Source organism: Hakea prostrata, chromosome 9 (assembly GCF_041222555.1).
Source record: "Hakea prostrata isolate BN-2017 chromosome 9, UWA_Hpros_2, whole genome shotgun sequence".
NCBI lineage: Eukaryota > Viridiplantae > Streptophyta > Magnoliopsida > Proteales > Proteaceae > Hakea > Hakea prostrata.
The window spans coordinates 57,997,989-58,015,613 of NC_142608.1; the positions used below are offsets into that span (position 1 = coordinate 57,997,989).

General features: G+C 36.2%; 2 protein-coding genes across 2 annotated transcripts; one reads left to right on the forward strand and one right to left on the reverse strand.

Annotated features, from left to right (window-relative positions):
* The first annotated feature begins 4,541 nt into the window (after nt 1-4,541).
* On the forward strand, nt 4,542-10,873 carry LOC149005733 (diphthamide synthesis DPH2 family protein). The gene is made up of 3 exons (XM_089167916.1): nt 4,542-4,791; nt 4,900-5,065; nt 9,050-10,873. Exon 3 carries the CDS (start codon nt 9,170-9,172, stop codon nt 10,547-10,549), a length of 1,380 nt encoding a protein of 459 aa, XP_089024042.1. The 5' UTR covers nt 4,542-4,791; nt 4,900-5,065; nt 9,050-9,169; the 3' UTR covers nt 10,550-10,873.
* An 842-nt stretch (nt 10,874-11,715) lies between these two features.
* On the reverse strand, nt 11,716-17,090 carry LOC149005734 (putative peptide/nitrate transporter At3g43790). Its single transcript, XM_089167917.1, has 17 exons — nt 16,619-17,090; nt 16,084-16,124; nt 15,929-15,989; nt 15,734-15,836; nt 15,531-15,633; nt 15,390-15,443; nt 15,191-15,253; nt 14,789-14,838; nt 14,624-14,699; nt 14,349-14,540; nt 14,074-14,161; nt 13,849-13,934; nt 13,656-13,763; nt 12,842-12,886; nt 12,621-12,709; nt 12,431-12,474; nt 11,716-12,106 (listed from the first exon to the last, which is right to left on the reverse strand). Exons 1-17 carry the CDS (start codon nt 16,767-16,769, stop codon nt 11,982-11,984), a joined length of 1,479 nt encoding a protein of 492 aa, XP_089024043.1. The 5' UTR covers nt 16,770-17,090; the 3' UTR covers nt 11,716-11,981.
* Between the last annotated feature and the right edge of the window lie 535 nt (nt 17,091-17,625).

The window sequence follows — 17,625 nt, forward strand, 5'->3', positions numbered from 1 at the left end:
GCTTTTACTTGTTATAGGAAGAGGGTCTCAGCTTCCATTTCTAAGGATATGGTTGGTGTTCCCATGTACGTACGTAGTTCTCTGGTTGCCCTAGCTAGCTTCTAATTTCTGCTTTGCTTTATAAATAAATGAACGCTTGCTTTATTTATTGTCACGTGTTACTATCCTGGGTATAAAAAAAGATGATCATAAGAACTGATATGGGTAAGAAACTAATGAGGGGGGCTATTCTATAGATATGGTAGACGGGCCCATCCAATTCTTGTTTGTCCATTCCTCTTTAGTTCTTCTATTCAGCTATTCAGCGCGGGGTAGAGCAGCTTGATAGTTCGGCTCATAACTTTGAGGCTTGATAGCTGGGCTCATAACTTTGAGGTCACGGGTTCAAATCCAGTCTCCTCAACAATTTTAAAAATCAAATGGAAGTATGACTGTTAATTAGTAATTAATGAGAACCACTACGTGGATTATACCAAAAAATTTATCTTATTACATGTATTGCTTCAACATGGGCGGCAGCATGAATCGAACCCATGTCTTTTCCTTGGCAAAGAGAAATTTAACCATTTACTTTAACGCATTTAACGCATTCCGGGTAAGGGTGTCAATTTGGTTAAAAAACCGTTAAGCCGTACTGTACCAAACCGTTTAAACCGTACCATACCGAACCGTTTCCAAATTCGGTACGGTACGGTTATGGTATAAGGTATCATACCGTCAGTAAATACCGTTTAACATACTGTTAAACCAATTACCGATTACCGTTTACCGTACCGCATATTATACCGTATACCGTAAAGTTATTAACCCTTTAAAGTTTAAACCCTAAACTCATCTCACTCTTCACTTCATACCCACCTTACAGTCTCAATCTGCTTAATGAAAAGAAATTCTGCAGATATAAACATACAAGGAGACCCAGTGAATTATCAAGTTAATAATAGTTTTGATCCAGCTAGACAAGCTTATGACCCCAATTAGGGAGGCTGGGCTTCCAAGACTAGTCATTGGCCATTCCATAATGCATTATAACATCATTGGCAAGATGTTTAGAATGGTGGTTGTATTAATTCAATGACAATTCAACTTCACACGACTTGGTTGAGATATTTGAATTTTAAGTAATTTGCTGTTAGTTTTCTGTTTAGGTTTGATTTTCTCACTTGTTTCCATACAATACCATAACAAAACCGTACCGTATCCCGAACCGTGCTGTTTTTCCATACCGATTTTATACCAGTTTCATACCGTACCGTTTTTAAAAATATCATTTTCATACTGTACCATATAAATATGATTTGAGGTTTTCAAATTCAATACCGTATCATACCGTACCGAACTATTATTACCGTGCCGAATTGACACCCTTAATTCCGCGGCATCATACTGTCTCATGGTATAACTTTAAGGAAGGCGTGGGATATATTGGTCAAATAGTTCTTTCTGTTGCATGTGAGATGCATTCTGCGCATTCTCATTTGCTTGCTTGGCTTGCTTGTTAGAAAGGACTTGTGGAAACTTCGGATGCTTAGCCTGTACCAATGTCCAACTTCGCCCACTACGGGCTTCACTGTTCTCAGTCGTTGTCTTTCTTGCGCCCTGATTTTGAGGCCTTCAGTTGGCTGCTGGAACTTCGGGCTTGCCCCCTGGCTCTAAATAGAACAAGTCGGCCAGATGGCCCATCCTTGATAAGCTTGTCATGATGATCTTTAGTCCTCCTAGCCGAAGTTAGTTTCTTTGGCCTAACCACGTTCTCAAGCTGCTTTCCTTTTTCTGATGATTGAGGCTGGGGTTCCTTCTCTGTCCGTGGCCTCTTGTTGGTTTTCGGGGCCCTACCCCCCAAGCATTTCCACACTGATTGGGGCTATTCAATCTTCTTAACTTGCATCTCTTGCCTCTTTGTAGAATTGAGAATGAATGAAACTTAAATGAGTGATGTATAAAAAAGACGATCATATCAGAACTGATATGGGTAAGAAACTTATGAGGTTGTATTTTTCACCGTTTAAAATATAAAAGCTGTATTTAACCCTTTTATTTGGTCACCCCACAAAATGAAGTATAAATTATAGTCTTTCATTTTAATTAGGGATAATTATTGTTGTCACTTGTATTATAGCTTAATTATTAAAAGGACAGTGTTCTTTATGAAATTATTGTTGTCACCTTTAGTTCTAACAGTGTTAAAAGACCCTTACATTTGAATGTTTAATGTCTATTTTGTCATTCTAGAATTATGAAGTCAAAACACAATATTATTCTCACTTTTCTTATAAAAAAACCATATCAAATACCAATTCTGTGATTGAATTGGTATCATTTTGATTTCAAAAAAAGACTACCTAAATTTTTGTTTTTTTTGAATAAGAAAAAAAAACCTTCTTAAAATTGATAACGTTAAATTAGATAGTAAATAAATGAAAACCTAATGGAAGTAGGAACTTTATAAAACTAATAACATCAAATTAGAAAGTAAATAATAAAAACTAAAATCAAATTGAAAAGTAAATATAAAAAAATTAAAAAATAAGAAACTGTCAAATTAGAGTTAATTTTTCCTAATTATTATGGTACCAATATAATTTAATATAAAATATAAATCAGTAAAATAAAACTTTGGGATTATTTTGAAATTTGTAAATAAATAAAAACTATTACATCATCATTTAATTAACGGAGTTTAACGGTAAGACAACCGTAATTATAGGTAAAGTCTTAAGTTGAATTAGTAATTTCAAAAAGTGCAGGAGTTAAAGTAATAATAAAGCTATAACAGATGGGGACAACAATAATTATCCCTTTTGATTAAATATAGATCAAATTTTTTTTATAGTTCGCAAGTTTATATTGGGGGAATATTACTAATATAAGTACTGTTAGATGGGTGCGAATCCAAGACCTCCCATGAAAGTTTAGGCTTCCTTTTTATTTTTTATTTTTTAATGAGGTTTACCTTGGTTTGCAACACATCTACCACTCTTTAGGGGACTGGGAGATGGGAGGTTAGGATTCGTAATGAGTTTATCTTAATCAAGTTGGATCTGCCAAACTTCTAAATTAAATATGTTTGGTAAACGTGAAGTAGCGTAATTACATTTTTTTTTATGACTTTACTTTCAACAAGAATTGTCCTATATGCTCATACCTTCGTAATTTTTTTATATTTTTTTATAAGTAATTTATTTCAATTTAAAACCTCTTTTTTTTTTACCATTACAATTTAAGTTATCAAACACTAAAGACTACACTAAGAAAGAACGAGGATTAGAATCGCTCCAAAAATATTGCTGAGTCGAGGCACTTTTAGAAGCCAAGCAATCTGCTGCACAATTTCCTTTTCTAAGAGCATGTCTAAACTCAATCGAATCAAAGGAGGCTATAAGAACTCTACTATAAAGAATAACTTATATGATCTTTTAGGCAAGATCTTTGTTTTCTGTTGAATTAGCTTGATCACTTCAAGATTATCTCCTTCTACAATCAGATTTAATAAGCCAAGATTTCTTGTTCAGCAAAAAGCTTTTCTAAGTGCATAAGTTTCTGCTTCAATTGTTGTTATGTGGTCACATCCTTGATAAAAACAAAGATGCATTCTGCCAAGGTTATATCTGATAATACCTCCATACCCTATTAGCATAGAGTTATTTTGACTCCTCTTAGCTAAACCATTAATGTTGATTTTAGCCGGCCTTCTGGAGGGGCTATCCATTTGATTTCTCTCTTGTCCTCGTGTTTGTCTTCTTTGTTTTTCTTCATTTTGTAGTCTTGACTCTTGAGTAAGTTGAAATGCTTGTTGAACTATAACCCAAGGAATGAGAAATTTTCTTGCATGAATAGCATTGTTGCAATTCAACCAAATCAGCATAAACAATTCATATGCATCAAGAAGTTTGAGGTCAAATCTGCGTTCGAAGTTGGTAGCTATAGATGATTGTGTAGTTGTTGTTGTATGCCTTCATTATTATTCTAGAAATTTGAATTGGATTTGTAAATGTCTCGATTAGAATATCTCTTATACGGTGTTTGCTTTGTATTATTTTTAATTCTTACATTGTCAATGAAAGTTGACTCAGTGCAACGTAGAGTTGTTCTAATGGTTGAAACCAACACCTCTTAGTGAAGAAGTCAAGGGTTCGACTCTCGCTGAGGCTGAGGCATATTAATATCCCCATCTCCAGCTTAATAAAGCCCCTTTGTACCAAAAAAAAAAAAAAAAATTGATTCAGTTGGCAAAAACCAATACTTCATAGTGTGAATTTAAATTTAAAAGTTCAGTTCTTTCTTGGCCAAGGAAAAATCCGGCCCTATATTAAATAGCTGTAAAAACTCTAGAGAATGTAGTCTAGACAAACATCAGTTGAAGAAAGAAAGACAACATTGTCAACGAGCTCGACCCTTGCGAACGGCATTATATTTACAGTAAAAATATAAAAAAAAAAAATTTGTCAACGAATTATTGAAAAAAAAAACCAAAATTTTGCTAGACGAATGTTATATTTAAAAGCGTTTTATTACTCCATTATACCAGGCGTATTTTTGTCAAGAGGGAAGTATGGGGGAAGAAAACTGAAAACCTAACTGGGAAAAACGTTAGGAAGTGGACACTGCATGTTTTCATGTTCTTCTCAAACGAACCTCGTAACCCTAGTCGCTGGATTTCTCTTCTTCATCTTCTTTGCCTCCAGTGACTTGGTATATCGTAATTAGCTTGTTGGAGCGATTCATCTCTTCTGCATCTTGTTTGTCTCGACGTCCCCTGGTGGTGGGTCTGTGGGAAGCAGAGCTGTTAAGGTCAGTGAAATAATCGGTTTTTCCCATTAGGGTTCTTCTTTGGTCGTAGTATTCTCCTTGTTTTCGTCTTTTCTCTCGAATTTAATCAGATGGTTCTTCTCCTTATAGGGATGCTCTTTGTTCGTATATATTTATGTTCTAGTCAATCGAGAATAAACAACCGTGGATTTCAGACCTCTGGAATCTGATTTCTTGATTAACTATACCCTTCTGAACGAGGCTTATGAACGATGTGCTGAGGTCTGTGCCGAATATGCGAAGACATTTTACTTGGGTACTTTTCCTTTACTTCGTTTAGTTTTTCTCTTTCTGTTGGGCTTATTCTCTGTAGCTTGTCTCTCAACTCATTCTTGGTAAAGTTTGCTCCTTCACTGCTTCTGGTAATGGATTTTGAATTGTTTCTTGAATGAAAAACAGTTGTGATGGCTGGACATTTTAGGATTTTCTGACTGATTTTGATTTGGAATAATCTATTTTGTGGTATTTTTTTCCTCTTGAAGTTGTCATGGGGTATCTGGTTTGGTTCCTTGATGTCAAATCTTCAAATTTAGACGTGGAACACAGTATCTGTTTAGTTTTAGATCTTAATCAGACTCGCTTGGTTCTTTCTTATCCCCTTGTTATTGCTTCTGGAAATTACAGGAAAGTGTTTTCTAGTTTATTTCTGCTGTTAGAAGATTGGAGTTATGATTTCAAATTCAAGAAGATCATGACATCACTTAATCAAACTCTGAATTTTTCTTTCACGGACATTACTAATGACTCCAGAGAAGCAAAGGGCTGTGTGGGCAATATATGGCATGCTTAATTAGAGAATCCAGTTGTTTATGTCATTTATATAATTCTGTCTTGCAGTCTCATTCTGATCTTTTAAGCTTTTATCTGTCCCAATGTTGTGTGTGAGATTTGAGAGGAAAATGACTGGATTTGTGATAAGAATTGCAGTTTTCTTCAATCATGGATTGAACAACATATTTTTTACAGTTGCACTTCCAACCCGTGGGTAACTAAGTTGAACAATTTGATCAATTCAATGCTTTGAACAATTGAACACTCCATTGAGATAATTTTTGTTTTTGATGTACATCATAAATCTTGCCACAGGCTGAAGTGGATTAAGCCCAAAATCTCCCCCCACCCCCACCCCCACCCCCACCCCCACCCCCAAAAAAAAAAAAAAGAAGAAGTGATCCTCATAAACATGAAGCATCACAGGGATCCTGCCTCAGGTTCAACAGAGCAGTAAAACAATATGATGATTTGTAGTGTAACTAAGTCGAATCATCAAATCTGATCCTGATCGCACAAGAGTCTGATGATCCTGGACTTACAAATCAGGTACTCAACAGAGCAGCTAGCCCATCTTCTCAGAAAACAATATGATGATTTGTAGTGTAACTAAATCGAATCATCAAATTCTGATCTCTGATCGACACAATATGAGTCTTGATGATTTACTGTGTAACTAAGTTGTACAAATAAATAAAGAACCTACTCATGAACCAGTGAGTCTTCATGCGCTCAGACCATCATCTTCTCAGAACAGACCTAGATGCTCTTCCATTTTGAGCTAAAGACTTGCATGGGAATTTAATAATTAGCTTGAATGTATTTATGGACAGCAAGTGCAAACTAATAAGCAGCTCTCAATGGCTTTGTCAAAGATCTTCATGAAAATACCCTAAAGATAATAATACAACTTAATAACGATTCGTCCTAGTGCTAAAGATTTACCGAGATCCAAGATTTTAAAACCTATCGTGAGCTTGTACTTCCCACCATCTGGTAGAATTGCACTGTTGACAGAGAGTTTCTGAGTTTCCAACAGTCAAAGCATTAATTACTTTATCAAGGTACAATGGTGCAATTATAGTGTTAATTGCCATGAGAATCAATTTAGATATCTGGGTTTGCCTTTGTGGTCTAGATCAGAATCAAAGGAACAAAGAAAAATAGGGCAACTTGAGATAATACTTGCAATTAAAATCCACAATTTGTACAGACTTGAAGATGCTAATTGCAAGAGAAACCATGAGATGCACAAATTAAAGAATAGGTTATCAGTATTGAGTAAATTTTAATCATGAATATTTACAGTAGACTATTATCATATAGTAGACATTTTACTGAAAAGCAAACTAACAAGGGCAAGCTAAGCAATATTAAAGACATCTACTGAAAACCAAAACTATTTCTAGTTGAAACCCAAAACTAAAGATGCAAATATGAGCCTCAAATCTCTCTCCTCAAAGGAGCACAATCTGTACCATGGAACTTCTCCACTGAATTTCCAATTACATAAGATAAAATTGACACAAATATCCTTTGCAAAAACTCATCTAGTCTGTCTTCTCATACCAGAAACATCCTCTAGAAAACATAACCTCCCACAATTAAGGATTATGAAGTGGAAATCCTAATGGTCTTGATAGCAAATCCCTTAATGTATCCCTTTATCATTCTTTTGCACATTAAAGCACTGACCAAGGACATAAGATTAAGTTTAAAATGGAAACTGTAGAACCCCAAAATTGGAAGTACCTGCAAGACCAAAACCACCAAGAGCAACCATTCATTAAAGCATTGATCAACAACATAAATATATATTTTTGAATGGGCATCTGTGAAACCCCAAAACAAAGCACCCCAGGACAACCACTTCATTTCAGAGAGAGTTCTCAAAACCCAATATGTAAACTTAGGGCAACCTACCTCAGTAGCCAAACACACAGATTTTCCGATCCTTATTGAAAGCTAAATCTGTATTCCTTCCACTTTTACCAACTGCACTGCGAGACATCAAACTGATATGACGACTAGCAAAGAGGAGGGAGCGGAAAGAGACAAGATTTGTGTGATTTTTCAGATTTTTGTGATGAGAGAGGAGAGACAAGAACGGAGAGAGATTTTGGGATTTTTCAGATTTCGTGAGAGAGGAGAGACAAAAACAGAGAGAGATTTGAGGGATTCTTCAGATTTTGTTTCTAATTAGGCATCTAATTGTGACAATTGGATAATTAGATATCATATGTCACAATCTTAGACCCTAACCACAGGGAATTGCTAGGAGGGGGATTGTAGAGGATGTGGATCCGGATAATTAGTCGAAAATTTATCCAGTTCATTTGTCAGTAATGGACCATCCATTTCCCTATGGATGAGTGACACTTGTCCATAAATCACATTAAAGTGTTGTGATTAAATTAAATTAAAAAATTTCCATCTTCTAAATCTAACCTCAACCTATTTGATGCGATACATGTGTTACTCATCCATAAGGAAATGGATAGTCCATTTCCTTGTTAGAATGGACTGGTTGTAAATCCATAATTAGTCTTGTCTTTAGGTACAATAAAAGCAGAAGCCTCTTTTGTGTCATTCCATCTGTATATAAAAAGAGAAAGGGAGAGAGATTATGAGTAAGCAACCTTTGGTCAGTTTCTGGGAGCTTGAATTTGTAGTCTTAGAGTTTTCTGTAGAATAAAATTTTATTTCTTTTGTAGTTTCCCTGTTTTCTGAAACCTTCCCTGTTTTGATGAAATGATGGTGGTTCAATTTCTGACATATTATATGCTTTAATTTTGTTTGATTATTAATCAGAATTGCAAACATGGGCTGCTCTTTTGATCTTGTGCCACTGGCAAAATGATAATATATCCCATCTGTGTTTTAGAAAAATATTGGCATATTGCAGCACCATTGGCATATCCCATCTGTGTTTTAGAAATCTATTGGCATAGTGCATGGGCAGCTCCTTTTCTAGCTGAAGGTGATAAGGTCTGCATTACATTGCAGCACCATTGGCATGGCTACATTGAAAATTGATGTTTTGGTTTTATGATGAACTTTATTTTTTGGGTTCGTGGATATATGATGGGTGATTTTTTCTTACCTGTGATGATTATCTTTTATATTCATGGTTTTAGACATTATGAGTTATGACACATCTTTATTTTGTGGATTTCATGAATTTTATGATGGATACTGTGTAGGCATCTCTTTGATAGAAAAAAAATATGGGGCTAGAGAATGCTGTATTTTGTTTATTAGATTGTGAAGATCTATTATATAGGTCCATATTATTGCTTATGGAGAAGCCATATTGAATTCGTATTAAACATGTACATATCGTTGCTGCATATTTTATTCTGCCAGGTTTTTGTTAAAGTAATTTTGCTGCCTAGCTGTTTAACTCTTGTATATGTACTTGTATCATTGCCGTTCCTGAACTTACTAAGATTGTTAATCACTGTTACAGAATCAGATCACTTCGATTCCTAGCTTGGGCACAGTTCAAACTTCAGCGGTTAGCTTTCAAAGGTGAAGTAGGGTCTAATTCCTCTGAGATCTTCTTTTTTCTGCCACCCAGCTCTGCAAAATGGAGGACTCTCTTGTCCTCCCCTCCCAAGATCCTAAACCCCGACGAATCCCCAAACGTTTCATCAAGAACCAAATCCCAGATTCCATCACTAACAACCCCTCTCTTAATGCTGCTCTCTCTCTCCTGCCTTCCAATTACAACTTTGAAGTCCACAAATGCATTTGGCGTATCCTTTCCTCAGGTGCTAAACGTGTTGCTCTCCAATTTCCTGAAGGTCTCCTTATGTATTCCCTTGTTCTTTCCGATATCTTCAAGACCTTCGCTGATGTTGATGACTGTTTTGTCCTTGGTGACGTCACTTACGGCGCTTGCTGCGTTGATGATTTCTCTGCTACTGCCCTCAATGCTGATCTCCTAATTCATTATGGTCATAGTTGCTTGATACCAATCGATAACACCAAGGTCCCTTGTCTATACGTGTTCGTTGAAATCAAGATCGATGTAGACCGCCTTGTTGACACGGTTAAATTGAATATTGATTCTGTGGAGACCAAGAAGATTGCACTAGCTGGGACAATACAATTTGCAGCTGCAATTCGGGCTGCAAAGCCTTTGTTGGAAAGTGCTGGATTTGAGGTTTTGGTTCCACAGTCGAAGCCCTTGTCTGCTGGTGAAGTTCTTGGTTGTACTGCTCCCACGCTGCCGAGTGGTTCTGTAGATATGGTTATATTTGTTGCTGATGGGAGGTTTCATCTTGAAGCCTTCATGATTGCAAATCCAGCAATTACAGCTTTTAGGTATGATCCTTATCTTGGGGTCTTGTTCTTAGAGGAGTATGATCATGGTGGTATGAAGGATGTGAGGAAAAATGCAATTTTGCGGGCGAGGGAGGCTAGGAGTTGGGGGATTGTTCTTGGTACATTGGGGAGACAAGGAAATTCTAAAATTCTGGAACGGTTGCAGAAGAGGATGAGAGAGAAGGGTTTTGATTGGACCGTCATTTTGATGTCAGAATTATCGCCTGCAAGGATTGCTCTGTTTGGAGAATCTGTGGATGCCTGGATTCAGATTGCTTGTCCTAGGCTATCTATTGATTGGGGTGTGGCCTTTGAGAAGCCTCTTTTAACCCCATTTGAGGCAGAGATTGCTCTTGGATTTATTCCTGGTTGGTGGGAAAGAACACCTCGGACCTTGAAGTCCAGCTTGAATTGCAATGATGGTTCACCCTGTGAGAAGAATGAATCATGCTGCAGGAGGTGTGACAAGGGGGAAGTGAATGCTACAGGAGATGTGGCTACGGATTACCCGATGGATTATTATGCTCAGGATGGAGGGGAATGGAATTGCTCCTACTCTAAGAAGTCATCTCGTCCCCCACGAAGAAATCTTCAATCTTCTTGCGGTAATGGGAACACCTCTTGTAATGGTTGCAGTTGATTCATCAATATGATCATCACGCTAAGAGCGTATATTTAGTTGGATGTTTGAGGTTGAAAAAAAAAAACATTTTGTAGGGCATGGCATTCTCTTTTGTATGTATTTTACTATCATATTTATAAACTGAGTTTATTTTTTGGATTATTTTCGTCCCACAATGTCTTCTGCTTTTATAGTGGCTCTCATTTTCCAATTGTTGAGACTTGAAACATTTTACGATCTGGCTTCTCTTTTTGCTAAAGGTAGTTACACAGGCTGGGATTTCTTTTAGTAACCGCGTTGTGATTACTTATGGATTATCAAAATTTATAGACATTTAGAGCATTGGGACGTTCAGAATTCAATTATAGATTCTATGGATTGGCATACTATGGAATGCCAGGATTGAAAATCATTTATTGAGAAGGTCTTGTGGTACTGGCCCTCTCTTCTTCCTCTCAAGACTATAGGGAAACACGCACAACTCCAGCAAGGAATTCTCTAAACTCATTCAAAGCCTTCTGGGAGCTGTGACTAAAACAGGTCTAGTTACAAGGAAAGATTTCCTTCACCATGTTGTGAATATTCAACTTCTCCAAAACAGATTCTCTGTTATTAGAAGGACGAATTTGCTGTTTCATGTCTGTAACTGTTAAAGATCCTATTACACATTACCAGGGTTTTGATTTTCTGGAGGACGTTGGTAGTTTCCATTGTAAGTTGAGTGTTTTCACTGGCTTGTAGCCAGAAGTTGGATCATCTAGCCCTGCATTAGCATGGGGGCAAATGAAATGAGAGTACACATATAGGCATAAACAAAAGGGCAAGTTCTTTGCACTTCTCCCTTTTATTTTGAAGGGTGTGTTTTAAAGATTTGGGTTCTCATGTTAAACTTAGATGATATCTTGTATCTCTCACTGTTATTATGTTGCCCTTGTGCTCTGTTGCCTTTCCTGATCTTGGCAGTGAATGAAAGGGAAAATAAACCTGGTAAGCTGAGTAGCAGAGCATGAGAAACCACAACTAGAACCTCCAAGATGGCAGGAGTTCAAGTACCCATTGTTATTAGCAACCATTAATTTGCCTTTTTGAGTCACCTTGATTTACATGACTTTGGAACTCTTCCTTTCCACCTTAACCCCAATTGCTAGGAACCACACCTAGGGTTTAAAATTTGGAAGCAGACATTGATCCAAATTGATTCCTATGAAGCCCTAGAATCAACTTTCAAATGCAAAAACAGATAACTTGTATGATCGTTATTTTTGGATACAAAATCATGAGCTCTCACAATTATATTATGAAAAAACCAGTAATTGCACATACCGGTAAAGAAATAATATTTGCTCTTGAACAAAGAAAACAGTAAATTGAACCATCTACAGATCAGCTATTTCAAGCATGTAGTATAGGACAAGTATGATATACAACCAGACATCTCCAGTCTCTCCATTCACAAAGTTGGAACTTTTCCTTGGAATATTTTCCACTCACGGGGTGGTGGTAGGAACGGCTTGAAGGTCATCAGCACCCCAACAAAAGTAATTACATTTAAAACAAAGAAAACCGCATGATCACCTGCAATTCAATAAGCTCATCATCATTATCCATTTTAATTGGATTGAGGGATCATCATTATTTACCAACATAAATAAAGATTCATGCTTATGCTCAAACTAGTTCTCAAACATTCTTCCAGGGGTTGTGTGGTTCAGGTCAGGGTTAAAACCCTGATAATGCAGCTCACCCTTGCAGACTGGGTGATGTGAGCTTGCAAAGCAGAGAGACTTGTAAGAAGCACTCCATCCTCTAACCAGCTAAGCTAATGCAGGGGTGTTCTAAGAGGGTTTTCAATAATCCATGCATTGTATAGACTCCATAGTTAAGATTTAGATGTTATACCTGGGAGAAATGAAGCATTTAGGCGCTTTTGTGCCCATGAAAAGCTGCAAACATAAAAGCCCTAGGTTATTCTTGTAGCAATTTATTGTACTTGTACCTTGCAACATGAATTTTTTTTCTTCCTATTATCCACATGAATCTAAATCAGTTTTTATCATGGTTGATGTTTGTGTTTCACATGAATACTTACATGATACCTGCCCCCGCTGGACCCAATGCTTTGAAGAGAGACATTAAAGTCATAGAAATGCCATTTGCTGCTGCTCTTTGATGTTGGGGCTGCCATAGCAACATCATGTAAGATTCATCAGCAAAATATGAAATCAAAATCAGAAGAAAAAAGCACACCCAAATGGAAAAAAAAATGTTAAGACAAAGCTAAGATCAGACTAAGGAAAAAGTGAAACTTACAACTGCAACATTCTGCAAAATGAATAATCCAGTGATGGTGGACACCTGCTCAGGATTAAATTGTTAGTGAACAAGTGCTATGCCACAATCATTCAAGACAAAACTCTATCCTCTGCCTATGCTACACATTGACCTATGTGTGTGAAGGGATGTGTTAGCAGATAACAATAGTAGTATCTAGAGAGAACAGACAAAACCATATACCTATTCCTTCATTGGTTAGATTCTTTAGAGAAATATTTTGACTGTTATAATCGACCAGAGGGGAATATTAGATTTGTTTACTTTTGATTGATCGTTTGTGCTAAAAAATGGAGGTTATTCCATGACAATAGGCTCAAGATTAGAAGAAACAAACCTAAGACATTGGAAGGCATAAAGCATGAATTCAAGAATAAAAGAAAATGTCTTGATTACGTTCTCCCTTTGATAAGATTATCACCAAATGGTACTTAAAAGTTGAAGAGAACTAAATAGAACCATCTATTGATTTAGCTCGAAGTCGGGACTGTTGGGCTATTCAACATTGTCCTCAAATTTATACTATGAAATTAAATTGAAGAAAACACCAAACAGAGAAAAAGAACTTGAAGTTAAAGATTAAGAAGTGATCACACTAAAGCTTCAACGATGAAAGTTCTATGAGGAAAAGATATTTTTTTGGGTCATAGCTAGATTTTGTGAACAATGATCCTTGAATATGCATACAACATCCTTATGAGAGAGAGAGAGAGAGAGAGAGAGAGAGAGAGAGAGAGAGAGCTTATATATGAGAAAACAAGCACTAGCAGTTGAGAACTTGAGAAATACTTACAGATAAAGCATTCTTGAATATGCATACAACATTTAGTACCAAATCGAGAGTGAATCCAGATAGCCCAGAAATAAATGGGTAACTTAGTGTTAATGGAATTGATAAAAGCTGCAAAATTGAAACATGACAATTAGGCACATGTACAGAGATTGCAAATGAATGCAGTCTATCTTTGATGAACATAAAAACATACCGCAGAAACACGAGTAACCATTACTGGTCCAAGCCACTTCTCAAAAGGTGGAAATACGAAAAATTGAAATAGTAAAAGTCCAAATCCTATTCATGCCACAAGTAATTAGTAAGTCAGTTTCCTAAATCTATAATGACTCTGCACAAGTAGATTACAAGAAGAAATAAAAAATTAATGAACATTAAATTTCCACATCTTGGAGATTATGTAAGGTAGCCTACAAACCTGAGATTGCAAGAACCTGACCAACTCCCTGAGAAGTAAAGCTTAAACCTCCATACTTCTTACCACTAACAGCCCATAGTGAGAATATCTGGAAAGCATAAGAGTTAGTTTTTAAATGAAAGAACTTAAAATATTATGCACTTGTCAAATATTACGTACTTTATGACTTTTGCCAAACCCACAATAGAAGAAGCCTCGTGCATTGAGTATGACATTTAGGATAACAGAAGATGGGAATAACTACATTTAAATAGGTTTGAAAAAAGAAAGCTCACCTCCGAGTAAGCCATCTCGTGCAAAGAGAAAACACAATAAATAATGATGGTTGACATTAAGGGCCAGTTCTTCAAAAGATTCTCATCAGTTGATGAATTTTCCTTTTTGACTTCTTTGACAATTCCCTTCTCATCAGATCCATGTGAGCAACCTTCTTCATCATTTTCTTTTGGATGCATATGCAAAGTTTCCTGCAACAAAAATTGAATATTTGCAAGGTATCAAATAGAAGTTCAGACAGAAGTTAATAATTAGTTATGAGAAGGTAACTTACTGGAAGCCAGAAACAAGCGATAAATACAAATCCTGAGAAGATTGATATAGCAAGGCAAGGTAACAAGTAGGGAAATCTACAGAAAATAGCCTTATTAGTTTGAAGAAAAATAGTAATAAAAGAAAATTAAATAAATAAAGGAATGATTCAGAGGGATAGCACTACCTCCCAAACAGTGAAGTATGTGAAAATATGTGTGGGAACTTCTCTGCAGGCTGATATGCAAAAACAAATTGGAACTAGTATCAGTTACATTCACAAAATTAAATTTATAGAAGAGCATAAAGTGAAGATTTATGTTTTGTTCTTTAAAGGGTACAATGAACTTAGAGCTGTATTCCATTTTCTTCATCTTTCCTCATAGTGAAACCCAGCATCATTGCTCGGTCATGGAGTTAGCTTTCAGGTGAACCATGTAAATCCTTGGTTGTTTTCTTCTCCGTTTATAATTTTTTCCTTCTCTATTTATAAGTTTTGGTTGTGTAAATTCACTAACAATCATAATTTTAATGAAGAAACAACACAACAATACAAGCATCCACTGATACCCAAATTAATAACCCATACCTGTGCAAGATAACCTCCAATAGCTGGACCAATAATCAATCCAATGCCTCTTGATGTACTAACCTGAAATCAAATGCATGTTGAGCTAAATTATATTATTCTCCGTAAATGAATACATACATACCTAACACAGAAACTAAACTTTAAAAATAAAAAAATATTTCAAATAGACAATAACTGTTTAATTCCGAGTTCATACTACTGATTGTCCCAAAGCACGATATTCATCTCGGGCAATTTCAGCAGCATATGCCTGCATTTAAAATTTTAACTTAGCAATGTTAACTCATTCAGTTCTGCTTAAAGGTCATTTGTGTTAAAAAAGAGAACATGCATATACCCTAATTGAGCCAAGTACGCAATTGAAAGCTCCAAGAACAAATCTTGTAGAAATTGCCATCCAATAATTTGTACTAAAGCCAAAGAGTGTATTGAATATAAGCCTGACACAATCAAACATAAAAACAGTTTACCAAAGATGAAAACTATTTTCTCAGAATAATTTGTCTCTTAGAAAATAAATTTGTAGTTTGAAGAACTAACACAGAAAATGTCCCAATCATTATGATAGGCTTTCGGCCATATCGATCTGCTGCTATTCCCCATAGAGTAGAGGTCAAAGCTCTCCCAACCATAAATGAAGATCCTTTACAGAATAAGATAAAATTAAACCATTGTCAAAAAAATTATTTAAAAGAACATTGTTAATATTCATTTAACCAATAAAACATTAATTACCAACAAATCCTGCATAGAAACCGATATCCTCTACTTTTTTTGCAATGTGCAAGTCCCTAATCTGCAAGTAAAGAAAAGGACACGATGAGAGATGCAGACTTCAATCTTGTATTTATTTTTTGGAATATTCAAGCTTTTATGGATAGAATTCTTACCATGAAGTATAAGAATGGAAAAAGGGATGCAATTGGTAGAGCTGAAATAAGCCAAAAAGAAAAGAGTTCAAATATGAGGGCATTATTACAGAAATCAAAACAATCTAAAAGAAATCTTTATCTAAGATGAATAACAGGGATCTTTGATTTTTTTTCCCCAGTTGCTCATTGAGGGCACCAAATTCAGTTCAAATATAGAACACAAAATTCACAGAGACATTACCCAGAACTCAAAATTAAAAGAACCAGAAGAAGAGATCAAAAGAAAAAAGGAGCACAGAAAATTAATCCCATGAATGCTGATTCAATCCAGCATATGTTTGAAACTAATGTTTCCCCTTTTCAGTTAAACATGCAAATAAGAACACACAGAACACAGTTTATGAACAACCAGCTTTGACCAATAGGTACCAAAACGTCACTAATTTGACAGTTCAGTTGACCTCATATGCAAAGAGAACACAGAGAGAAGCTTACCCAACCAAGCAAAACCACAGAATGATAATCCATAAGAAGAGAGCATATCATCACTAACCAGTACATAAGGAGCATAGCCAAATGAAGGATAAGAATCTGAAAGGGACACCCTTCTGAGCTTCCTTCAGACGCTCTGTCTTACAACCAGGACAGTTCTCATAGTAGACCTTCTTCAGTAAGGGTTCCGTAAGACTTCCCCCTTCAGCCATTAAAACCCACAAAGAGAAGTACAAGAACACGCCCCACAACAAGTGCTCTCTCTCTCTGTCTCAGCGTCTCTAATGAGCTCTCTGCTAGTAAAGCAAGCGTAGACTTCAACGAACATAAATACCACTCCACATTTACTGGGTTAAAATTTAAAACCCATAAAAAATTCCAACTCTCCCAAAATAACTGATAGAAGACAAGAGCTATAATAGGTAGCCATTCCTACAAGTTGCCGGACTCAAAACAAAATATAAGAACAAGGGACAAGGAAATTTTATTTGAGCGGACAAGAAAATTTATTTGGGTAGGAACAAGGAAACTTCTAGGCAACACACCCAAGGGAGAGAGAAATTCTCATCAAATAATGGTGGTGGAGTGATGGTTAAGCATTGAAGTTTTCTACCCAAAAAAAAAAAAATGTGTTTGAAGTGTGATTTGTGAGCCAGTGGCAGTGGGCATTAAATGAATTTAATAAACGTGAATCAATTATTTGTGTGGCAGATAAGTGTTCATACTTATTATGGGCCAATGCTCTTATATAAGGATGCTCTGTTTTCTCTTTCCTACCACACATAGACACACCGTACATCTCTCTCTGTCTCTTTCTCTCTGTATATCTGCAAGATCACCATCAGGAATCGACCAATTGCTCTATTATTGATGAAAGTCTGGAACGGGTTGATGTTGTTTATGGTGACTGAACATGTTTGTGGGACATGATAGAGAACCGCCATTAGAATCAAGTGGTTGAAATTCTTTCTTTTCCTTTTTGTGCGAGCAAATCAGAATGTATTGTCTTATCAATGATGGAAAAAGCGGGGGGGGGCCCCCGGGGAATTTCCCACCCATGGTGGTAAT

Excerpts from the sequence above, each read along its gene's own strand:
- LOC149005733 (XM_089167916.1), top strand. The coding sequence starts at position 9,170 with ATGGAGGACTCTCTTGTCCTCCCCTCCCAAGATCCTAAACCCCGACGA.
- LOC149005734 (XM_089167917.1), bottom strand. The coding sequence starts at position 16,769 with ATGGCTGAAGGGGGAAGTCTTACGGAACCCTTACTGAAGAAGGTCTAC. Across the intron at positions 14,700-14,788 it reads CATACTTCACTGTTTGGGAG|ATTTCCCTACTTGTTACCTT; the intron begins GTAGTGCTATCC and ends TATTTTCTGTAG. Across the intron at positions 13,935-14,073 it reads TCAGGTTCTTGCAATCTCAG|GATTTGGACTTTTACTATTT; the intron begins GTTTGTAGGCTA and ends TGGCATGAATAG.